The sequence below is a fragment of the Ursus americanus genome, chromosome 21 (genome assembly GCF_024610735.1).
Source record: "Ursus americanus isolate L20-20 chromosome 21, mUrsAme1.1.p, whole genome shotgun sequence".
Lineage (NCBI taxonomy): Eukaryota > Metazoa > Chordata > Mammalia > Carnivora > Ursidae > Ursus > Ursus americanus.
In genome coordinates, this window is record NC_142147.1 from 56169251 (window position 1) to 56193942 (window position 24692).

At 55.6% G+C, this 24692-nt stretch overlaps 2 protein-coding genes across 8 annotated transcripts; both read right to left on the reverse strand.

Moving 5' to 3' along the window:
• Positions 1-4895: 4895 nt before the first annotated feature.
• Positions 4896-9600, reverse strand: SBK2 (SH3 domain binding kinase family member 2). 3 transcript variants are annotated; one of them, XM_045789276.2, is made up of 4 exons: positions 9526-9600; positions 8212-8466; positions 6496-6698; positions 4896-6066 (listed from the first exon to the last, which is right to left on the reverse strand). In XM_045789276.2, the coding sequence occupies exons 2-4, from the start codon at positions 8462-8464 to the stop codon at positions 5470-5472; spliced, it is 1053 nt and encodes a 350-aa protein (XP_045645232.1). In that variant the 5' UTR covers positions 8465-8466; positions 9526-9600; the 3' UTR covers positions 4896-5469. The 3 variants fall into 3 exon arrangements, with proteins under 3 accessions (XP_045645232.1, XP_045645234.1, XP_045645233.1); XM_045789278.2 differs by having other exon boundaries at positions 9501-9549; XM_045789277.1 differs by lacking the exon at positions 9526-9600 and adding an exon at positions 9338-9444.
• A 2130-nt stretch (positions 9601-11730) lies between these two features.
• SBK3 (SH3 domain binding kinase family member 3) lies at positions 11731-22598 on the reverse strand. 5 transcript variants are annotated; one of them, XM_045789275.2, is made up of 5 exons: positions 22320-22583; positions 20642-21843; positions 14716-14866; positions 14004-14206; positions 11731-12559 (listed from the first exon to the last, which is right to left on the reverse strand). In XM_045789275.2, the coding sequence occupies exons 2-5, from the start codon at positions 20675-20677 to the stop codon at positions 11870-11872; spliced, it is 1080 nt and encodes a 359-aa protein (XP_045645231.2). In that variant the 5' UTR covers positions 20678-21843; positions 22320-22583; the 3' UTR covers positions 11731-11869. The 5 variants fall into 5 exon arrangements, 3 of the variants coding, with proteins under 3 accessions (XP_045645231.2, XP_045645229.2, XP_087727180.1); XM_045789273.2 differs by having other exon boundaries at positions 20753-21843; positions 22320-22582; XM_087871054.1 differs by lacking the exons at positions 20642-21843; positions 22320-22583 and adding an exon at positions 15404-16083.
• Between the last annotated feature and the right edge of the window lie 2094 nt (positions 22599-24692).

Here is a 24692-nt window from a genome sequence, read left to right on the forward strand (position 1 = left end):
TCCCCTTTCTGAGTGACCTTGGGTGAGCCCCTTCCCTTCTCTGGGTCTCCGCTTGTAAACTGGGGGCCGTCTTGAAAGACCGAAAGAAGTTCAGATTCTGGTTTCTGTAGCCTCAGACAGGAAACCGTTCCCTCCTCCTCCTCTCCCTGAGCTTGGCTCAGAGGTCCTGGAAGGTCATGGAGCTGGCGCCCCCGCAGTCCTGCAAAGGCCAGCAGGGTCCAGTTACTTGTTGGGGGTGGGGAGGGATAATGTCCGGGGGTCCTGATAGATGGACTGTCTGCCCCGCCAACAGGCAAAGGAGCACGCAGAGAATTCTGTTCCCTGGGTCTCATTAAGCCCCAGACTTAAATAACTGCTGACTGGTAAACGGGGAGGGCTGAGGGGGCGCCTGCCTACCTGCCCCTTGCCCTCCTGGGCAGTCAGGGGCTCAGAGGACAGCATATCAACCTGGAGGCGAAGGGTCTACTTTCCCATTTGCGGTTGGGAGCTGGTGCACCCCAACTCTGGGTCCCCCCAGAGGGCCCAATGTGAGTTTAGACTCCAGGCCCCCGTCTGTGAGCCAGACTTAGTGGGGGGGCGGTGCTGCTGGGCACTCTGGCCCCAGGTCCCTCCACCCTCTTCTGCCTTCTGCCAGCCTCAAAGAAGCGGGTGCTTAATTATCCGGTCACTCTATCCCTGCTTGGCCAAGCAGCTAAGCCCAAACATCTGGCCCCAGGGCTGAGGGCCAGGGTGGGTGGCCAGCCCCCACCTAGTGCTGGCCCTGACCTGGACACCTCCCACGGGACAGCTGAGCCCTATCCTATGCCTGCCAGCTTGCAACAAGCCCAGAACAGTAGCTGCAGAGGCCTAGTGAGCTTGACTGATGGAGGAAAAAAACATTTGACAAAATTCAACACCCATTCATGGTTTACACACACAAGCACGCACCCACTCTGAGCAGAGTGGAAGCAGAGGGGATTTCCTTAATCACAGGAAGGGTGGAAAGAAAGACACAGGTCTGTCTTTCCCCGTGGGTGATAGGACAGTCCATGTAGAAAACCCCAAAGCATCCAGCAGACAAATGGTTAACGTTAATAAGAGTTTAGCTAGGATGCAAGCTCAGCACCCTAAAATTGTGTCCCTTGCACCAGTAAGTGTGACTCATGGCCCTGGAAGCATGGGCCTCACCAGCACCGTCTCAGACCCCCCGGATCAGAATCCACATTTTAACAAGGCGGCGGGTGATTTCGTGGCCGGCTGCTGTCCATGTCTGAGAAGTGCTGCTCAAGCCATTTGCCTTATCTGCGTCCTAGCACCCAATGCAGAGCTCCCACCCCAGAGCTAGTTTATAGAGGCCTTGCCGGGCTGGCCCCTCTGGCCCTGGGCAAGCTCTCTCCCGCTGCAAGCAGGGTCCAGGTGGGGTGTGGCTGGGTTGGTTTAACACTCTGCAGTCCCGGTCCTGACGTTCTTCGTGATTTTTGATTCTGTTTTCTTTTCTTTTCTTTTTTTTTTTTAAGATTTTATTTATTCATTCGACAGAGAGAGAGACAGCCAGCGAGAGAGGGAACACAAGCAGGGGGAGTGGGAGAGGAAGAAGCAGGCTCATAGCGGAAGAGCCTGATGTGGGGCTCGATCCTATAACGCCGGGATCACGCCCTGAGCCGAAGGCAGACGCTTAACCGCTGTGCCACCCAGGCGCCCCTTGATTCTGTTTTCTAAGTGAAGTTGATGGGATGGGAGCCAGGCTCATGCTAAGTCACTTCGCTGATGGGTTCTGTAGCTGGATGCCTGGCCCCATCCCGGTGAGGGCCGGCCAGCAGGTAGCTCCATGCCCCAGGCTGAGGCGAGGGAGTGGCATCAATAACAAATAGCAGAGAGGGAGAGGGGAAGGAAAAGCTTTTTTTGAAACAAGAAACGCCACATTTTCACAATACACTGGACACCCACATGGTCCTGCTTGCAAGCTTGGGATTCCCAAGCTGGGGGGAACAGAGATTCCTTGGTGACCACCGGCCCGGGTATGCTTTAAAGGTGCTGGGCTGGGGTGAAAAGCAAAGACTCTGGAATCAGGCCAGAGCTGAGTTTGAATTCAGGCTGTTCCACCTTTAGACTTGTGGGTCTTTGGAAAGTAGGTTCCTCCCCTTTGGGGTCTCAATGGTCTTTTCTGTAAAACGGAGGGAGGAGTAGGGAGCGGGTCCTATGTTTAGGGGCTTGGTTTGTGATTAGTTCAGAGCTATTAGGAGGGCAGGGTTTTCTTTTTTCTCTTTGATGGGAATTCAGAGGCCCGGAGAAGGAAAGAAACTGACCAAGGCATGAGAACCTTGGAAATGCTTGTTTTGTGGTTTTTTAGCCTCATTGAGATGAAATCTACATGCCATAAAATTCACCCTTTTCCCGTGTACAATTCAGTGGTTTTTAATATATTCAGAGTTGTGCAACACTCACCACAATCTAATTTTAGAACGATTCCACCAGTATCGCCACCCCCACGAAGAATAGCTGTGCCCCTTAGCAGCCATTCCCCGTCTCCCCCCGACAGCCCCACCCCCGGCAGCCAGCAATCTTTCCTCCTCTGTGGATTTGCCTATTCTGGACATTTTCAAAATGGAGTCCTGCAATGGCTCATCTTCCGCAACTGGCCTCTGTCTTCCCATGGTGTTTGTGATGTGGCATGTGTTAGGGCTCTGTGCCTTTCCATGGCCGAGTAGTAGTCCAGAGTCTGGATGGACCGCCTCGTGGTTCTCCGCTTAGCAGCTGGTGGACGTTTGGGTTGTCTCCATGGTTTGGCTATTGTGAGTAATGTCGCTGTGACATTACTGTGGATTGCTGTGGATGCATGCTTCCGCTGCTCGTGGGCACAAAGCTAGGAGCGGAATTGCCAGCCCACACGGTCATTCTGTGTCTAATGAGCTGACGAACTGCCAGCCTGTCTCCCACAGTGACTGCACTGTTTTTTACACTCAGCACTGCATGGGGAGTTCTAACCTCTTCATGTCCTCACTAGCACATGTCAGTGGGTCTGGAGGCTTCTGTGATCCCCCCACTTCTATCCCCATAGTTTTTCTGCCCCAAAGCCCGTGTCCTCCCAGGGAGGGATGGCCCCCTTACAACCCCTCATGCACACACAGCCCCTCAGCCCATTCACACGTGCACAGATACCAACACGCACCCTCTCACATGCACCCCAGGCGACCCATGTGGGGCCCTTTCAGCCACTGATGGCAGCAGGACACCCTGAAGTGGAACACCATGGACCCTGGGCAGGACCCAATCTGGGCTCGAATTCTGGCTCTGTTCCTGCTGCTGACCCACGGTGGGAGCTCAGGTGCTACCCTGGCCGCCCTGGCTGCCCTTGGGGCCCCCACCCGTGAAATGAGGAAGACCCTAGCAAGGGAGTGGATGTGTCTGCCAGGGGGGCTGCTCGAGGAGCAAGCTGCTTTGTTAGTGTTAAGTATCATGATTAGTATTAAGTCTTACTTAATTAAGTAACTAATACTTAATTAGCACTGCCCCTGCCCCCTTCAGGCCCTGCCTGGGAACTTTCATCCTCCTGCCGCGTCCTGGGCCCCCCACTGTCATTATCACTTCCCAGTTAATCCTCAGCTGCTGCCACCAATTAACACTCTCTGTAGCTGCCCCTGCCTGCCCTGCCCTCCCCTGCCCATCTCCACTCCTCTCCTTCCCACCTCCACCCTGCCCCAGCCACCTCCAGTTTTTTTGGGACACATTCTTGGCCTGATGGCTGGGGCTGTTTCATATTCACGGATAAGATGCCAGTAGGACCCTATCATGCTCCCACCTTGATGTACCTCCCTATCTTGTTCTCTGCAATGATCCCCTACTCCAGGAAGCTTACCTGGATTGCCCAGGACAGGGGCCAATGTCCCTAGTCCTCTGGATTGAAACTAAATTAAAGGGTCTTTGGGGTCACTCCACAGGTGCTGTTAACACCCCCCTCCCCAGTCCATGCAACAGCTAGGAGGCCACAACAGGGACCTTGGGGGGGATGGTAGGGACTTGGGAGAGAGTGACACACGATCCAGCTCTGAGTTGTAGACTTGGTCTGGGCGGGTGGCCAAAGAAGGCGAGGAGAGGAAGACAGAGTGTTTGCAAACAGGGCAGCTGCCAAGAAGGGGCCAGGGTGGGCGGGGGGGGGGGAGGTGTGAAGGAGAGAGGGGCCCAGCTGGTGACTGGCAACGGCGCCTGGTGACTTTTCTCCTGCTACACACACGCGTACTCAAGGTCTTGTGGACACACAAACACGGGCCTGATGTCCACACACACACAGCCAGGTGCACGCAAACTTCCGTCCTGTCCCCTCACACACAGGCTCAAACACTCGGACACAGGAAACACACAATCACATCATCCACATGGAGTGGGACACAGCCACACCCTCACCCAGTCTTCCCACGCACCATGACTTGTGCACACCCATGGGCTCAGATGCTCATGGACACACGCATCTGCAGAAATTCCCGCCCCAGTGCAGTGGAAGCTCTTGTCCACGGACAGCTCTGATGCTTAGGGTCTCTGCTCTCACACAGGCCCATGCGGAGACAGGCTCACACCGTCCTGACACACACACGGCGGCCAGCATCTGGCACGCAGCACGGCCACACCACATATTCTACCACTCTGTCTCTCTGTATGTCTCTCCCTCACTCCATCTGTCTTCCTGACAACACACTGTCCAGTGCCCACACCCGGGTGCTGTCCTTTTCTTCCCCAAGGGGACAGACCAGCAGCATCATGGAGACCTAAGAGCTGGATGAAGTTGGGTGAGAGAAGAGAGGGCACATTATCGAGAGGGTGACAGCCTGGCATGTGGGTGCAAGACAGAGGGCAGAGGGAGTGAGTGAGACCCAGGCAGGGAGGAGGGACTGGGCCAGAACAGGGACACGGAGGCAGCAGCATAGAACTAGATGGGTTCATTTATTGAGCAAACATTTGCTGGCCCCTTTGTTCGGGCCAATATGGCTCCGGCTACGTGGGGTACGTCACAGGCTGGGCCGGACCCCTGCCCCCTGCAGCAGGACACGCAGAAGAACCACACTGACCTAAGTGGACAGCTGGAAGGGGATGAGCGTCACAGAGGAAAGGGAGCAGAAGAGAGAGAGGCAGTGGGAACATGGGCCAGGGCCTCCCGCCAAGCAGGCCTCACTGAGCAGGGCAGCGGAAGCACCCCGTTGTGCGGGAGGCGAGGGAAGGAGCCACAAGACTGCGGGCAAGGGGAACAGCAGGTGCCAAAGCCCTGGGGAAGATGGGACGGCAAGACAGACACACGGCAGTCTCAGGGACCCCCCTGCCCGCAGGCCACAGGAGGGGCACAGAATGCCCATGTGGGAGGTAAGGAAGGCGGAAAGGGGAAAACAGGCAAAAGAGAAGCCAAAAGCCACCACAAGAAGGCAGAGGTGACCTCAGGATGTGGGGCCCACCTGGTTCCCTTTCCGAGTCTCTGCAGGCAAGGTGGGCTCGGGCTGTCCCCCCTCACTCTCCGTCCTCCTCTCCATTCCCCTCCTCCTCCTCTTCACTAGCTTCCTCCTTCTTCTGCCTCCAGGGACGTCCCAGGTAGCCCCGAATGGAGCTCACTGGGCTCCTCTTCCGGGGGTGAGGGTCCAGCAGCCCCCACAGGAGACTGTCGGCCACAGACGTCAGGCCGAACCAGGGCTGAGGACGGTCCTCGGGCTGGCCAGACGCCTGCCAGATGAGGAAGTCCTCGTAGAAGGGGTCGGCTTCAGCCAGGGGTTGGTCCCAGGGGAAGTAGCCGGTGAGAAGGCAGAAGAGCAGGACCCCCAGCGCCCAAGCGTCCAGGGCAGGCTGGATGGGCAGGCCCTCGGGGAGGGGCGGGGGGCAGCAGAGCTCGGGGGCCGTGTAAGGGATGGGTGGCCCAGCCAGGCGCAGCAGCGTCCCGCGGGGCCTCGTGTGGCCGAAGTCGGTCAGCTTGACCCGCTGGCAGGCTGGGTCGCACACCAGCACATTCTCGGGCTTGATGTCCCGGTACACCAGGCCACGGGAGTGGATGTGCTCCAGGGCCGAGGCCAGCTGGTCCGCACAGCGCTGGACTGCCTGCTGCGGGAGGCCCACCTGTGGGGGATTGGCGTCAGGGCCTCTGCCCCTCCCTGGACAGCCGGCAGGGAACTGAGGCCGTGCAGCTGTTCTTCAGTCCCAGCGGGCCCGGGACAATGAAGGACCTCCAACAGACTTGCCATGGGGAGGCCCAGCGTGACCCTGTGAGGCCCAGTGTGACCCTGGGAGACACTGTGAGGCCCAGTGAGACCCTATGAGGTCCAGTGCGACCCTGTGAGGCCCAGTGTGACCCTGTGAAGCACTGTGAGCCCTGGGGAGGTCTAATATGATCCCCTCAAGGCCCAGTGAACCCCAGCGTGGCCTGGGATGAGTCCATGGGGGCAGGTAAATCTCACTAGAGTACAGTGTTGGGTCTGTGGTGCCCGTGAACTCTAGAGAGGCCCAGTGAGGGGCCTTTGGGGGTCTGCTCGGGCGCCACCTACCCACCTTGGGCTGGATGAAGGTAATAAGGTCCCCATACAGGACAGGCTCCGTCAGGAAGCTGTAGGAGTTGGCTGACTCGATGCCAATGCCGTAGGCCGTTACTATGGCTGAATGCGTGCCCAGCGAGAGGCCCACGCAGAACTCGTACAGGAAGCCACGGAGAGAAGTGGAGGCCTTTGGGAGTTGCTTCAGCGCCAGGGTTGTGCCTGGGGGCAGCAGGGACAGGTGTGGAGGGAGTGTGAGAGCCAAGGGTCGCCCTGGCCCCCCAGCCCAGACTCTTTCCCACACGCCATTGCCCTCTCCTCCAAACCCTGCCTCCCTGCCACGCCACCCTTGACACAGTGTGGCCACGAACACGCCGTCAGTGGTGATTAACCCTAACAATAACGCAGGCTTTGGTGAGTTTCTGCTCTGCTGTGTTGAGCAGATGGAGGGGGCCCCTGGGAAACTGAACTCAACTTCAAATGACCTCGTTTGGCTCCTCGTTCCAGCAAACCCATGCCCAAAAGCCACAGGGAAGGCAGAAAAGACACTCTGCCATGAGGACTCCATCCCACCGAGGAATCACTATGCCAACAGTGTCCTGGAGTGTAAGTCCCCTGGATGCAGGAACTGTGCTTTCTTCACCTGCATAGTCACCCGCTGCCGGGGCCCCAGCCTCACCCACCAGGAACCCGTGAGGGAGGGAGAAAGGTCACTTCCTTGCCTAACGCGCTGACCACTCTTCTCCCGTTCCCCAGCTGGACGCAGCAGCGCCTTTTCCAAGCATCTGGGATGCCCTGGACTCCTGCCATGATGGCACATGCCACCTTCTATTTTGATGGTGTCTGTCCCTCTGTGCTGTGAGTGCTCAGCCCCTGCGCCTCCCAGCCCAGGGGCAGGCATCCAGAAGGTGGAATGAAGCAGGGCCCCTGTGCCCCATTATGGCTTGTGCCTCCAAGTTTGGTGATGACCCACGTCTGGATCTCTTGCTCTTTGCATCTTTCTCTGATGTAGGCTGAACTGTGCACCCCCCTCCCCAAATCCGTAGGTGGAAGTCCTCACTGCCCGTGTCGCAGAATATAACTGTATCTGGAGACAGAGTCTTGAAAGGGGTAAAATGTGGTCACTAGGGTGGGCCTTAGTCCACTGTGACCGCTGTCCTTAGAGGAGGAAATGGACACAGACACGCAGGTGTGAACACACCGGGAGGAGACGGCCACGGGGGAAGCAGCCCCGCCCACACCTGGATCGGACTTCCACCTCCAGAACCGTGGGAAAATGAACTTCTGTTCAAGCCCCCCCTCCCCGGACAGAGGACGCGTGCTCGCTTGGCAGGAAAGTACCAGACTAGGGGTGGGGGGAGTGTGTGCTGTACACCCACCGCGTGCTGGCCTTGCTGAAGGTCTGGCACATGGCATGGCTCCGAACCATCCCCACGGTGACCGCTAAGCTAGCCATGGGGGGTGACGCTGTTAGCTCCCCTTTCTCACCAGCAACTAAAGCCATCAACATGTGCTCAGAGAATCACGTTTTTTTCAGAGAAGGAATCATCACCCACATTTTTGAAGAAGGCTGAGGCTCAGAGAGGGTAGGGGAGGCTCCCAAGAACACACAGCCTGGAAGGGGCAGAGGCAACACTTGATTCCTGTTTACAGACTCCCTGGCCTTGGCTGGCACCTGTCTTGGCCCATTCCACCACCCGCTGACCCTCCTGCATCTGTCTCCAGGCCCTGGTACCTTTCTGACGATGGGTGACCAGCAGGACCCGGCCGAAGCGGCCCTGGCCCAGGGGACGCACTTGCTGGTAAAGCTCGTCCACCTCGGCTTGGACCAGGGTCTGGGCACTTAGCGCCATCATGTCCTCTAGCTCCAGGGCTGCCTCCTGGCCCTGCCGGAGCTCCTCTGCCGTGAGGCCCCCTAGGTCCTCCTCAGCTACGTTTTCAGCAGCCCCCGCCTCCACCTGTTTCTCATCTGACTGTTTGCCGGGCATCTCTGCAGGGCAGAGTAGAGACAGTGACCCAGGGCCCAGGTCCTGCTAGACCTGGGTCTGAGGGAGGAAGGGCTGGGGCCTGGACTCCTGGGTCTGAGGGAGAAGGGGCTGGGGGCTCGTTGGCACTTTCCATTGTGACTCAGTCTCCCTCTTCGTTAGAGGCATCTGAGGAGTGGGGAGACCAGTTGCTGGTTGGGGTGAGGTCAAGCCTAAGGTCACAGATGTCTCTCGCCCCCGCCCCCACATCCTGGCGCCACCCAATGGCCCAAGGATGAAAGATGAACCAGATAACTCGAGACACCCACCACCTTGTTTCCAAAGCAAACAGACTTGGGCCCTGGGGGTGGATGGGTAGCCTCTTTCTCCTAAGAGCAAACAGGTGCTCTCTGCCTCCAGGGGCTGGGAAGGGCGGCTGCGCACACCAGGGCCTTGGGGACGCCTGGGACCAGGATGGAAGCAAGCACTTGGAAGTGCCAAGTCCTTGAGACGTCTGGGGTCTAACTCTTACAGCCTCGGCCCCTCCTCCCTCAGACCCAGGAGCTCAGGCCCCCAGCCCCTCCTCCCTCTGACCCAGGAGTCCAGGCCCCCAGCCCCTCCTCCCTCTGACCCAGGAGTCCAGGCCCCCAGCCCCTCCTCCCTCAGACCTAGGAGTCCAGGCCCCCAGCCCCTCCTCCCTCAGCCCCAGGAGTGCAGGCCCCCGGCCCCTCCTCCCTCGGCCCCAGGAGTGCAGGCCCCAGTCCCTCCTCCCTCGGACCCAGGAGTCCAGGCCCCCACCTCCCTCCACCCTCTGACCCAGGCCCCCAGCTCCTCCTCCGTCAGACCGGCAGTCTGGACAGCCAGCCCACCCCTCTCCTGGAATCTTATACAACTCACATATCTTCTGACTCCCAGACTCTGGCTCCCTAACACTCAACCACTCTACAGCCTCAAAGTTCAGCTCCTGACCCTCTGAGGGACGCAGGACTTTGGCCAGCTGTGAGGCTTCACTATCAGGTGCTCCCCACCTCAGGCTGTTTAACCCTTGCCTCCTCCTGACCTGGGCTCCGGCCTCCAAACCTCACCTTCTCCAAAGCTTGCCTGACCCTTCGCTGCCTGCTGTGGTCAGTGCCCAGAACTAGATCCCATGCCAGCAGAGGCCTGCCCAGGAGCAGACCCCGCCCCCACCTAGGGGGTCTTAAGCCCCGCCCCTGGACTCGTTTCTTTTACCCCACTAGGGCCAGAGCGACATCGTGTGTTGACTCCTAGAACTGGCTGCCACCAGAAATACGTCCCAGACCCAGGCCCCAGAGTCCCCTCCACTCTTACACCCAGGAGTCCAGCCCCCAGCCCCTCCTCCCTCAGACGCAGGAGTCCAGGCTCCCCGGGCCCCCTCCTCCCTCAGACGCAGGAGTCCAGGCCCTCAGCTCCCCTCCTCCCTCAGACCCAGGAGTCCAGACCCTAGCCCCTCCTCCTCCCTCAGACTCAGGAGTCCAGGCCCTCACCTCCCCTCCTCCCTCAGACCCAAGAGTCCAGACCCTAGCCCCTCCTCCTCCCTCAGACCAGGAGTCCAGGTCCCCCCGGCCCCGCCTCCCTCAGACCCAGGAGTGCAGGTCCCCCGGGCCCCTCCTCCCTCAGACCCAGGAGTCCAGACCCCCAGCCCCTCCTCCCTCGGACCCAGGAGTTCCTGCCTAGCCCCCCCACCAACTTTGAAGCCTGCAGACTCAGAACCAGGACCTCCCCTCCCTGTTTCTCCCAGTTGCTCCACCACCTGCTTCCCCTCTGCCCCAACTCTGAGATCATCTCTCACTGCATCATTCTGGAATCTGGTTGTCTCATCCTTTCCCCAAACAGGACCCCAGTGTCCCATCCCCTGGACACCCCTCACCAAACACTTGTGTCTGACCTTTCAATGGGGCATTGATGGGGCAGCTGGGTGGGGTCAAGGCAGGGGCAAACTAGAGAAATGATTTCATCCTCTACGTGGGACTGGACTCCTGGTCTGAGGGAGGAGGGCCTGGGGGCCTGGACTTCTGGGTCTGAGGGAGGAGGGCTGGGGGCCTGGAATGCCACATCTGATCCCCCGGTTTACAGCAAGATGACCACTGTGAACTCCTTTAATTTTTTTAAACAAACCTTTTATTTCGGAATAATTTTAGATTTCCAGAACAGCTGGAAGGATTGTGTGGAGAACTGCCAGGCCGTCCCCAGGGCCCCACAAGGTTGGTATCTCACGTGGCCAACGGCACTTTGTCCAAACAAAGAAATCATCGGTTGGGCACTAGACCCTGCCTGTCTCACCCACCCTTTGGCCAACAACCTTCTGCTGTCCCGGGGTCCGATCCAGGACACTGTGCTTGGCGAACCCACTCTTTTGAGTCTAGAAAGCACGCAGGACTGGTTGCCCTGGAGGGGGAGCCGTTCCCTGTTCCTGACCCGGAGCTGGGTTGGGAGCTGGCGTCGGATGCTCGCCCCGGCCCCACAGGTGAGAAGCATCAGGCATCAGGCGGGGCAGGAGGCACGTGGGGCCCGGGCTGGCGCAGGTGAATGCACGCTCATCCCTACCAGCCTGGGCTCTCAGTGCAGACGCCGAGGCCCACAAAGCTGGGATGGTCACACACCTCGGGGCTCTGTGCTGGCAGGAAGCTGGCACGGCAGGGAGCAGGATCGCTCCTCAGGCGGGAGCAGAACCGAAAGGATGTCGGAATGAGAAGAACCCAGTCCATCCTGGACAGCCCAACAGGTGAGGCCAAAAAACATGGGAGACCTAGATCGCCGGATATAGTTCCCGACGAGGCTGGAGAAGGCTTGGAGGCACGGAGCTGGAGAAAGGCATTCTCAGGGGAGGATACAGGGTGTGCGGACGGCTGTGGCAGGAAAGTGTGTGTGTGTGTGTGTGCAAGGATTTAGGTCCAGACGAGATGAGCTTTCCCAGTGTCACCCGGAGCCCAGGGAAATGGAGGAGTTAGAGAGTGAAGTTTCCATGGTGTTGGATCTGGAAAGCTCAGATTTAGTGCCGTGGATGGTGAGAGTCAACAAGGTCTTACTGGGGATGACTGGCCCCATCAGAACTCCATGAGAGGCCCTCAGCATGTCCCTGCACTGGGGAAATGTGTCTGCAGGGAAACAGTGCCTTCCTTCAAGAAGACACATTCAGGACAAAAGGAAGAGGAAGGGTCCTTGAGAGAGGGGAGGGCTGGGGGCTGGACTCCCAGTCTGAGGGAGGAGGGACTGGGTCTTGGACTCCCCAGTCGTCAGTTGAGAGGGGAATTGTGCGTCCCGGTCCAGCCCTCAGCAGGGAGAGATGCAATGTGTTCCATCTCTGGCCTTCTGGGAGCAGCTGTCTCCATCCAGGTGGCCAGGGCAGGGGGGTGGTGCTGGGGGAGGGGCCTTTGGCCCAGGCTCTGACCACCTGTCTCAGTCACCTGGTCAGGGAGCTCCCCCATCTGTCTCCGTCTTCCTGCCATCTTTGTCTTCCTCCTCCTCCTCGTCTGTCCACTCCTCCAGGCTTGCTCCCCTCTCTTCCTCCTCCTCCCCATCTTCGCTAGACATGCCCTCCAAGCTCCCAGGTCCCTCTCTGTTCCTCTCTAACCCCCAGTCATCCCCCAAGAAGTCCAGGACAACCAGTGGGGGGCTCCTAGTGTCGGGATCCAGGTCTAGGAGCCCCTGGAACAATGCCAGAGCTGGGGGTGCAAACTGGTCCCAAGGTGGGGGTGGCTGAGGGGGTTGGGGCCTGGTGGTCATCCAGCCAGCAAAGGCCTCAAACTCGGGGTCAGGGGCCAGTGCCACATCCCAAGGGAAACAGGCAGTGGCAGCGCAGAAGAGAAGCACCCCCAGGCCCCAGGAGTCCAATGCTGGTCGCAGGGGCAGGGTGTCAGGAGGCAGTAGGAGGCAGAGCTCGGGTGGGGCGGAGGGCAGTGGCCCCGGTGGGGCAGGGGTTGGACTGCCCTCAGGCCGGGTCAGACCCAAGTCACCTAGGGCCACACGGCTGCAGACGGGGTCAAAGACCAGCACGTTGTCTGGTTTGACATCCGCATGGACCAGCCCCCGGCCATGGAGGAAGTCCAGGGCTCCGGCCAGCTGGGCCATGACCCGCTTCACCAGCAGCTCTGGGAGGCCCTGGGGTCAAGGAGAGATGAAGGTCAGGGTGCCTTGTCCTCTTCTTTATTTGGTTTCTTGGAGTTCAAGAATTCAGAACCCCAGACCAGTGGCCAACTCTAGTGTCCCCCTTCTCTGGATTATTGTCAGCCACACCCTGCTGCTATCTCTGTACACCAGCCCCCAGTAGGTCTTCACTGGAACCCCAGACTGAACCAGAAGGTCTTTTAGCTTCCACCCAACTTCCCCTAACCCTAACACTCAAACTCACTCCTTACCTTTTTTATCTCCTCTAGCCCAAACACCCAGATCTCCAGTGGGAACCCAAATCTCATATTTAATCCTAATCTTAGTTCCTACTAATTTAGATGGTGTGTCTAACTCAGACCCCTTCTGAAGTCATTTTTCTTCATCATTGGATTGAGAAATCTATCCATCCAGCTAGCCAGGCAGCTAGGCAGCAATCCATCTGTCAAACCACTCAACAGTCTACACAGCAGGGTTTCTGCTTAACTTCTATTCCACCAACCAGTCAGCAATCCAATAATGTATTCAGTTATTTATATCCAAAATTCATCCTTTCATTCTTCCTTCCATTTATCTACCATCCATCCACCCATTCACCCACCTATCAGTCCATCTTTTTATCTATTCACCCATCTTTCCATCGTCCACCCACCCACTCACCCATCACACCATCCATCTTTTCATCCATCATCCACCCATCTTTCCATCCATCCATCCACCCAACCACCCATCAGTCTATCGTTTTATCCATTCACCCTTCTTTCCATCTTTCCATCTTTCACCCATCCACCCACCCATCAAGCCATCCATCTTTTCATCCACCCATCCACCCGTATTTCCATCCATCTATCCCTCTACCCATTCATCTGTCTGCCTCCCTTCTTTCTTTCCTTCTGTTTAGCTCCAACCCTATCTCAAATCCAAAATCTATTGCTAAACATGGCCCCACCCTAATCTTCAAACTCACGTACCCCCAGAAGCTCATGGATTCAGCCCTAACCTGGTCTCACCAGAGAGAACCTCATTTCAGCCAATCTCCAACTCATTCTGTATACATATCCTCGACCATCCCTGCCTCACTCTACAACCCCACCTGTGCTTTTCATGCCCATTACCAATCTATAATCAACCCACCCAACTCCACCCACACCCACACTCCCAATCCCAGTGCTAACTAAAATCCCACCCCTAATCTCATTCCCAACCCAACCCCAACCCCCTGCCCATGCAAACTCGTGTTGGAGTGGTTGGATGGATTAGGTTAGGGTTAGGCATGGGATCGCACTGAGAGTTAGAAGTAAGGAGGGTGTCTGGGGGCTTAGGGCAGAGCTAGGTTGAACACTGTTTTGGGTGTCAGGATTGGAGATAGAAATGGGTTAGGGACACAGTTGTACATGAGTTAAAAAAAGGATGACCTTTTTTTCCCCACCCGCCTCACCCGTTCCTTCAGCATCCCGCTGAGGTCCCCATATGGCGCGTACTCCTGGGCGAAGGCGAAGTGTCGGGGGGTTTGCAGTGGTCCTGCCAGGGTCTGGAGTAAGCCTGGGTGTGACGAGACACAGCGGCCCACACAGAACTCTCTCAGGAAGGTGGTTCTCAGGACCGAGTCCCGACGCAAGAGCTTCAGAGCCACAGCAGGACCTGCCAGGGAGATGGGTGCAGAAGGGAACTCAGGGAGCTCTGGTCTTGCTGTGGGGCCTTAGGCAAACTGCTGAACCGCTCTGAACCGCAGATGTTTCGTGTGTAAAGCAAGAGCGGCAGGGCATAGTGTCTGACCTCTCTCTGCTTCCAGTCTGTCCTTGTGTGAATTAGGGGTTGAAGGCGACCTTCCCTGAGGACTCCCTATTCTGCTCTGTGGCCTTGCATGACTGGTTTACCCACTCTGAGCCTCAGCTTTCTCTTGAATAAAGTAGGGGACGTGGTGACTTGGGCTTCAATCCAAATTGCGCTCCTGCCTTATTGTGTGACCTCAGGCAAGTCAACCGTCTTTGGGTTAGGTCTGTTCATTGGAAGATCAAAGCGTTCTTAACTTCCTGAGAGCTCCCGTCAAGGGTTTCCATCATCTCCTGGGGATGCTCCTTGTCTCAGTGGCTTCTGAGAACCTTCTTATGGGGAAGTTTTGGAGTCTGCCCTTCGATGGCCAAACTCACCTCCTTGGCGAGGCCGGGCAAGTAGTACACGGCCATAGGAGCCAGAGCCGAGCTCTCGGATGAGACGGTACAGGACACGGAGATTCCTCACTGGGGTCACCCTGGTGGCTGTCAGCTCCACGAGCCGTTGGAGGGCTGTAGCTGTGTCCTCCTGTCGGAGAGGAGCAGAGGTGGGGACGGGGTGAGTCTGGGGCCCACTGAGAGCAGTGGGGGAAACTGGAGGTCCAGCCCAGGGCTGAGGTGGGGGTGCCAGGGTGATGGGGTCATTGTCCCCCGGGAGGAGAATGAGTCACAGTGACTCACCGGCCTTGGGCCACCTGTTTTTGTGTCTTGGCAGGGTTAGGGGTGATTGTCTCAGAGACCCTGCCCACCACCATCAGGGGGAACCACCAGGAGCCCCCAGCCCCAGCTGGGACTGCAGCCTCAGCTAACGCAACCCGCACTGCGCCCATCTCTCTCTCCATCCTCTCCCTGTGCTTCCCCTTCTTTGTTTCTGAGTCCGTTGCCCTGACGGCCTCAGTCTTGCGTTGTGTCCTCGGGTTTGTGTTATTCTGGGTCTCTGCTGTTTCTCTGTTTCCCTGTCTGTTCCTTCTCTCTGTGTGTTTGTCCACTATCCCTCTTCGCATCTATCTCTGACTGTTTTTCTGCATCTCTCTTTCTTTCTCTTTCCGTGTCTCCCGTCTCTCACCTCCGGGTCCCCATCCTCATGGTTCTCGGACTCCCCGAGCTCCGTTGCAGAGTCCCCTGACATCAGCTGGGCCTTGTGCAAGCAAGCACCCCTTGTCTGGGTTGCCCGTGTTCCACTGTACCCCACAGGTCCTCGCCCCACAGAGCCAAGGTCTAGAGACCGTCTGAAAGGGTCTGCCTCGGTCTCCCTCTGCCTGTTTAAGTCGGAGGATTTCTCTGCCGTGCTCTGCCGGACTCCTGCCTCGTTGTCAGCCCGGGTCTCTGTGTGTCTGTCTGTACTATCCTGCCGATCTCTCTGCTTCGTCTCACACCTCCTTCCCCTCTCTGACCTCGTAGGATCTTTGCTTCTGTGTGATTGTCTATCTCCCAGACTCTCTCTCCACCAGTCTCCCTGACCCGGTCTGGCCCCTGTCCCAGCTCTCGGATCTCCAGGTGGGTCTCCCTATCCTGTCTCTCGTCCCCACTCTCTCCCCACTGTTGTCACCCCTGTCTGTTGTTCAGGATATCCCACACTTTCCCTCCTTCTCTGTTCTCCTGCTCGGCTGTGCTCTGGCCTGCTCTCTCCAGTGTCTCTCTGTCTCCCTCCTCCTGTCTTTGTTCCTGACTCTCTCTCAGAGCCTTTGTCCCTCCCTTTCTCTGGGCCCGGGACAGGGGTGTGTGTGACAGCTCAGAGACATCCTGTCCCCCCCACACCCCTCCCTCACCCCCTCTGACCCGCTGCCCCCCTCCCTCCCCCTTCCAAACTTAGACCAGCTTGGACTCTGGGCTCTGGTCCCAGGACAGAGGGGACAAAACATATTGTGAACCCCCAAGGGCCAGGCCTGGCGGCAGTGAGAAAAGGGGAGACAGGGCTCCCTCACATACCTTACTTGGGATAGGAGACCCAGAGCTCCATGCTCTCTGCCTTCCTCCATGGGATGGGAGTCTGGCCTCCAGGAAACAGGGAGACTGTTCCCAAAACCGTGCTCTTTAATGTCAAGTCCCACCCCCAGCCCCCTCCTCCCTCAGACCCTGGAGTCCAGATCCCCAAACCCTCTTCCCTCAGACCCAGGAGTCTAGACCCCCAGCCCCTCCTCCATCAGACCCAGGAGTCCAGCCCCCCCAGCCCCTCCTCCCTCAGACCCAGGAGTCCAGACCCCCAGCCCTTCCTCCTTCAGACCCAGGAGTCCAGACCCCAGCCTCCTCCTCCCTCAGACCTAGAAGTCCAGACCAGCCCCTCCTCCCTCAGACCAGGAGTCTAGGCCCCCAGCCCCCTCCTCCCTCAGACCCAGGAGCTCTAATAGCCAAGAGATGCATTGAGGGAAAGGACTTCTTTCCTGTTCTCAGCACCTGCTGTGAGCCTGGTTCTGGGCAGGGGCTGGGGAAGGGCTTTACCCTGGATCCTCGCAGCCATCCAGAAAGGGTGGAGATTTATCCCCAGTTCACAGAGCAGGAAACTGAGTTGTGAGCTGGGACCGCCTTACACAAGGTCAGAGTGGGAGGAGGTGTCTGGTGGGACCTGAGCCAGGTCCGAGTGACTCACAGCCCTGAGCTCTGCCCAACTCGCTTTCCCTACTACTACAACCCTGCTATTAATAAAGACATGGCAACGACGCTACCCAGACTCCGGGAAACTGGCTCCGACGTTGTCCCTGGGAACCCAGGCAGGGGGTGGGGCAGGGGGCAGAGAGAGATCTTCCTTTGCTCTTTGATTTTGGGGGGGGGGTTGACGGTGAAAAGCTTTGCAAAGGTGCAGAAAAGTCAAAAGACCCCCAACAGGGACCGCCTCCAGTGTACTGACCACACTTCACATGTCGACTTTTTCCGATGCTCGCTGTATCTCTGTTTTCTGTGGGGGGAATGAAGTATTTCAAGGTAAATTACAGCTTACTGAAATCTTTTTGGGTGAAATGGTATGCTGCCTGGTGTTCGCTTTCAAATATTCCGGCAAGAGAAAATCCAAGAATGCGTGCGGGGTGGGGAACGCTGGGACAGGAGCAGCACTCGCCTTGCCAAGTGCGAAGAAGGGGATCCTTTACTCTTTATGTTTGGTTGTGCTGGACATTTTTCCCCATAAAAAGCTAAGTGTCGTCACATACACTACAGACAGCATGAGAAATTATTACAACACGGGGTCTGCATCTCTATGAAAGCTAGGACCCTTTCCAGCTCTACGGCATTGCTTTTGTCAATCGCATCTAGTGGCTTTAACAGTAATTCCAGAAAATCAGCTGATACCCACTCCTGTTCACCCCAGTTTGTCCAAATAAATCCTCTGTTGCTGCTGTAGTTGGGTCAGTGATCTATGTCAACACCCAGCTTCGGGGGAAGTTTTCATTGCTGTGCCTTTTGCACTATTTGAATTTTTTTCCCCCAGCATGGGTTACCTATTCAAAACCCAAAACTAAAATGAATAAATACAATGATGACTATTTATTCAATGCCTCTCAGATGCCAGATGCCAGGCCTTGGCTTTTTTTTTTTTTTTTTTTTTAAGACTTTGTGGAATTCTCCCTGTAAGCCCTGGAGGAGTAGAATGATGGTTTCCAAATTACCGATGGGGAAACTGAGGCATGGAGCAGCAGAGGCATTGGCCAGCAGACAGTGAGAGGCAGAGTCAGGATTCCATGAGGGTCTGGGGCCTCCAGGCCTCTCTCTGTCCCCTCTCCGTGCAGCTTGAGGGAGGCAGACCCCTGCATGTCCGACCAGAGATGAATTCTTCTCCTAGGGACTTGGGGCCGGATGTGTGTGCGCAGGGGGCCGTGGGGACCATGGAGCAGCTGCTACCTCGGAGCCAGAAGGTCAGCCTGCAGAGCCACCTGGGTCTGCTGGGAGGAGGGGGAGGGGGGAGGCTGCAGGCCTCTGCTCCTCCCCGGCCCCCTGAGAGGCTCACTGATGATCTGGGGAGCTTTGCACCTCCCCATTTAGCAACGCCACCCCACAGGGTCACCCGGAGTGACCTGGAGAAGGCAGGTGTGGGCAGGGGAGGCTCCAGTTCTGGCACCAGGGTGCACACACCCCTCATTAAAGTTGGCCTCTAGGCCTCCCGCCTGTCCCCTCCTGTGTCTGCTGTCCGCCAGTCCCCAAGGACTCTTCCAGTGACTGTTCTAGTTCAGTCCCTCCTGGCCCAGTGAGCACTGTCCTTCAAGCACCCAACTGCCCCCGTACCTCAGTTTCCTCCTTACAAGTTGGGAGTAATGGCAGGTTCTACCCAGAGCATTATCATCAAAGAAACATTTAACATTTATAGTGTATGTTACATTTATAATATGTTATATGTTGTATATAATACAATAATAGATGTATAATGCATTACCTTGTATATAATTATATTATGTATAATATATACCATCTTATATATAGTAGAGCATCTTATGTGTTATGTATATTTTTATTACTTTTTTAAAGATTGATTTATTTGTGAGAGAGAGAGAGAGAGAGAGCGCACAGCAGGGGGAGGGGCAAAGGAAGAGGGAGAAGCAGACTCCCCGCTGAGCAAGGAGCCCGATGATGTGGGGCTCCATCCCAGGACCCTGGGATCATGACCTGAGCTGAAGGCAGATGTTTAACTGACTGAGCCACCCAGGTGTCCCTGTTAGACATATATTTTAAAGATTTTATTTTTAAGTAATCTCTACACCCAATGTGGGGCTCAAACTCATGACCCCAAGATCAAGAGTCGCGTGCTCCACCCACTGTGCCAGCTGGGTGCCCCTATTATTTATATATTTTATATTTTTTCCAAATAACTTTAATGAATAAAATATAAATGGAAAGATCACATAAAAAAATTGAGTTATACTTCAAAGACTGTGCCTTTGACAGCTTAACCCACCTGCCCTCTCAACCCAATCTTAGGCCAAAAAAAAAAGATCAATAGAAAAAGAAAAAAAAAAGTGGTAACATTGAATTGATTTGTTTTGTCTAGAAAGAATAAGATGAGGGGGCGCCTGGATGGCTCAGTTGGTTAAGCATCTTCTTCAGCTCAGGTCATGATCCCAGGGTCCTGGGATTGAGTCCTACATTGGGCTCCCTGCTCAGTAGGGAGCCTGCTTCTCCCTCTCCCACTCCCCCTGCTTGTGTTCCCTCTCTCCCTGCCTCTCTCTCTGTCCAAATAAATAAAATCTTAAAAAAAAAAAACCAAAAAACGAAGAATAAGATGGGGGCACCTGGATTGTTCAGTCAGTGAAGCCTCTGCCTTCGGCTCAGATCATGATCCCGGGGTCCTGGATCAAGCCCCACGTGGGGCTCCCTTGCTCAGTGGGGAGCCTGCTTCTCCCTCTCCCTCTGCCCCTCCCCCTGCCTGTGCTCTCTCTCTCTCTCTGTCAAATAAACAAATAAAATCTTCTTTTTAAAAAAAGAAAGAATAAGATGATAAACTAGCAAAGCAAAATCTTGGCTTTTAATCCTTATCATGATGTGGCTGACAGTCTGGTGATGAAGGCAGGGTTGCTTTCTCTCCTGTTTTTGAAACAGTAATTCTCTTTTCTCTCTGGTGACCAGTGGTGCCCCTTGGCTCCTATGCACATTGAGTAAATATTCCTAAATAAAATAATCGATGAAGGGCACCTGGGCGGCTCAGTCAGTTAAGTGTCTGCTTTTGGCTCAGCTCATGATCTCAGGGTCCTGGGATCGAGCCCCACATTGGGCTGTCTGCTCGGCAAGGAGTCTACTTCTCCCTCTCCCTCTCCCTCTGTATTTTCTCTCTCAAATTAATTAATTAATTAAATAACAGATGGAAACACTCAACACAGCACCTAGAATAGAGTGAGTGCTTAATGATGTCATTATCATTAAGGATCATCCCAATACTCTGATGGCGGCGCGGACAACGGCACAGCTCTGGGGCTTTACAGACCCGTACAGGAATCACATTTAATCCGCACGACCTGCCTGGGATGTAGATGCTGTTATTTTCCAAGACACAGACAGGCCACGCATATCAGCCTTCACTGCGCCCGACCGTAGGGCACAGCCGCACAAAACCTTGCTGAGGTTCCTCACGCAATGGAATATTTTGGCCATACACACAGCAAAAATATCCCAAATAATATAACAAGCACTTACACGTCCACCACTGTCCAGCTGAAGACAGAGAACTTTTCTGCTGTGGTTGGAACCTGGGGCGTACTTACCCACCGTGCTCCGAGGCTCTCCTCTGCCTCCCTGAAGTAACACTGTCTCTAAGGAGGTATTTGTTATTCATTTAAAAATGCATTTGCTTCCTATGTAACAACACAGCTACTATAGGGGGTCTCACCATGCCTGTGCTTAAATGTTGTATAAATAGTATCATGTCTGCGACCTTCTGCCGTTGGCTTTTGTCCTCACAAGCTCAACCCTTGTTTGCGAGCTTTCTCTGTGTCCTTACATGGAGCTCAGGCTCTTTCCTCTGCAGAGAGGCTGCATGTTTCAGCCTGGGAACCTGCCGTGTTCTAGGAACCCGTCCTTCTGATGCCGGGCACTCTGTGTTACTCCCATCTTGCACTCTGACAAGCAGGGATGCAAAGAATATTCTCACACGTCCTGCCCCCGCGCTGAGGGGCACACGTTGGTACTGCCACGTGCTCTCCAAGGTGGTTCTATCTGGCATTGACCTTTTATTGTCATTTTTTGAAATCGTAGGCCCCTTTGAGAATCTGAAGAAAGCCATAGAGACCTGCATTGTCTAATACAGAAGCCACCAGCCACATGTGGCTCTTAAGCACTTGAAATGTGGCTGGTCCAAATTGAGAAGTCCTGTGAGTGTAAAACAGACCACAGATTTCAAAGACTTAGCACGAAAAAGAGAATGTAAACTCTCTCACTGATGATTTTTGTATTAATTACATGATGCCGTGATGTTTTGGATACTCAGTCAATTGCAGTCGTTGCGGATCCCATATTTGCAAACTCGCCAGCCCACGGAAAGTTGCCTGCAGTCCTCAAGTCACCATCACGGCACTCTGGTGGGCTCGCGCTGGGTGCTGAAAGTTTGAGCCAGCCATGGGTGCACACGGGGACCCTCTGCCTTCTCGTTCCACCTGTCCCCCTGCAAACAAGCGTCCTTCCTGCAGCCTGGCTAGTGCCACGTTTTTCGCAGTATTCTGCTTTTTTGTTGGTGACTCTGTGGTTGAAAGCGGCCACCAAGCACAGCGCTGGAGGGCTGGCTGGTGCTCCCGGGCGCAAGAAGGCTGTGGTGGGTCTTACCGAGGAGTATGTGTTAGGGAGCCTTCAGGCCGTTGGCCGTGAGTTCAGTGTGAGCGAGTCAACGGTATTAAGTAAGGTGTCTTTAAACAGAACCCACGGAAAACAAGGTTATGTACTGAGCGGTTAGTGAGAATACTGTGACAAAGGCTCGCGAGAACCCAACGCCGTACTTCGCCCAGGGGCAGCGCTTCCATATTCCTGAGTCAGCCGCATTCACTATGACTTTACAGACCGTAACCAGGACGCGTAAGGAGAATCAAGTGTATTGAGCCCCTGGAATAAGGAAGACACACTGTATTGAACCAAATCAAGCATCAGAATTATTTTCACCGTGTTTCTTTTTTACTTTTGGAAAAATGGAAACACGATTTGCCAGACAGCATCCAGGCTGACCGACCCTGCTGGAATGCTCTAGAAGTCTAGAGACCACAGGTTAAGAATCACCGCCTTGTCCATGTCCACTGGGCTGCAGGCCAAGGTCCCTCACATATGTGGACCAGAACCCCACCTTCCTCCTGACCTCCAGTGTCTCCCGGTAGAGGGTCCCACCCACCACCCCAAAAGCATCTAACACAGAGACAACATGGGTCCCTCTCCTCAATAGCTTCCCGTGGCTCCCTCTTCCCCTTAGGATAGAGCCCAAGCTCCCCAGCCCGGCCTCTGGGCCCTTCTGGGGCTGGCACGCGCCCCATCTTATCTGCCGCCCCGCCCTGTCTCACCCGACACCCCAGTCACACGGAAGGACTCACAGTTCCCTGGAGCACACTGGACTCTCTCTCCCTCTCTCAGGAAATGTGTGTGGGACGAGACTGACGGATGGCTGAGGGCACTTGTAACCGCTCCGTAAATCCCGCGTGATTAACGATAATTATAGCTAGCATTGACTGAACTCTGTGTGTTACCGGCCCCTGTGCTAATCCTCACAGCAGCCGGGAAAGGTAGGTCCTATTCTTAGCTCCCTCCGTTTTATAGTTGAGGGAAGGGAGGCTCGCAGAGATTAGATCTCTCCCTCTCTGTCCCGCTAGGGGTCAACGGCACAGTTGGACTCGGCAGTTCACACCCCCCCTCCCCCGGCCTCCCTGCTGTGGGGAGATGTCTGCAGGCCAGGAGCTGGGACAGATGTGTGGCAAGGTTGCTGACTTCGCTCGTTTCCATTCAAATTCAACACTCATTTCCTGGGGCCTCGGTCGGAGCAAAGACAAGCAAATAGGTTCTGTCCTGGCTGGGGAAGAGTCTAGAAGGCGCCGTGGGCAAGGGTGCAAGCAATCATAAAACAAAGTGTCCCCTGTTCTAATGGAGGGAACAAAGTGGGGCCCGCAGGTGACTCTGAAAGGGCTTGACAGGATGACGAGCGGGGGAGAAAAAGGCCTCCAAGCAGAGGCCTGTCCTGTCTGGGATTGACGTTGAGACAGGTTGGTTGAATAAGCGTGGAGTTACGGAGCAGGACTGCGGGGTCTGGGGTAGAGAGAAGGCCATGAGAGCAACGGTCCCTGCCCTCGAAGGCAGATCTGCAGAGGCCGGAATGGGACGGGTCACTGCCCAAGGCCTAGAGGGGATGGGGCACTGCGGGGCAATGTGTCAGGGGGTTCTTTCTGGGGTGACAGCGTTCTAAAGTTGGTCATGGTGACAGTCACACGGCTCTGCGACCACACCGGAGGTCATTGACTGGTACACTTTAAATAGACGAATGGTGTGGTAGGAGAAGCCTATCTCAAAACTATAAAAGAAAAAAGTCCCCGCTCTGGTGGCGCCGGCATCCTCGCAGGGCCGCAGAGAACGTGACGGGGTGTGTGACACCCCTTCTGCCGGTGGATCACAGAGCGATTTTCAGCAACGATCATGGAACAACCATCAGCATCGTTTTCTTGGTTTGGGGGAGGGGTTTCTTTCCTCTTTTTCTTTTATTAATAAACTTTAGTTTTTATTTCTTTTCAAGATTTTATTTATTTGTCAAAGAGACAGAGGGAGAGAGCACAAGCAGGGGCAGAGGGATGCGGGACTCGATCCCAGGACCCTGGGATCATGACCTGAGCCGAAGGCAGACGCTTAACGGCTGAGCCACCCAGGCGCCCCAGTAAACTTTAGTTTTTAGAGCAGTTTAAGTTCATGGCAAAATTGAGAGGAAGATACCGAGATTTCCCACAGACCTCCTGCCCCGACTCACTCACCCCCCCCATTATCAGTGTCCCCCGCCAGAGGGTACATTTGTCACCGTTGATGACCCACATTGACTCCTTAATCACGGAAAGTCTGTAGTTGACGTGAGGGTTCGCTCTGGGCGTTGCCCATTGCACAGGCTTGGACGGATGTATGACGTGTGTCCTCCATTAGAGCATCGCACGGGGTGGCTTCAGCGCCCTAGGAATCCTCCGTGCGCCCCTCTTCGTCTGTGCGCCCCTAACCCCTGGCAGCCACTCACCGCGTTACTGCGTCCATAGCTTTATCTCTTCCAGAACGTCCTACCGTTGGAGCCTTTTCAGACGGGCGGCTTCCCTTGGTGACGTGCACGTAAGGCTCCGCCTCGCCTTTTCACGACCCGTTAGCTCATTTCTTTTCAGCACCAAATGATACTCCACCGTCCGGATGGACCCTGTGGGTCCCCTCACCTCCCGAAGCCCATCGCGGTTGCTTCCAAGGATCAGTGTGATCGCACGGCCGTAAACATCCCTGTGCAGGTTTCGTGTGCGTGCGAGATTTTCACTTAATTGCGTGAACACTAAGGGGCTCGATCACTGGGTGTCTCTCACATAACAAAACGATTTTTAGGAGCCATCACTTGTCTTTCTTTTCTTGATTTTTTTTTTGTTTGTTTAGTTTACAAACAATCAGAAATTGAACAGATCCCAATGTTAGAGCTGTTGGTTCCAAGGCAGCAAAGAGTTCAGGCGGGAGCTCAAACCCGCACTTCAGTAAAAGCTGTTATGTTGCACGGCGGACTCTGCTTCTCCGTTTCCGACTCGATCCGCAGACACGAACTCCATGGGTGGCAGCAAGGTCAGCACCCCGGTGTCTCCGGTTCTGCGTCTCTGTCTTTAGAATCACCGCGCTGTCTACGTCTACTTCGAAACCACCGTTTTAAACGCGGCAGGGCCGTGGAGCTGCACGGCTGCCGAGGGCGCGGG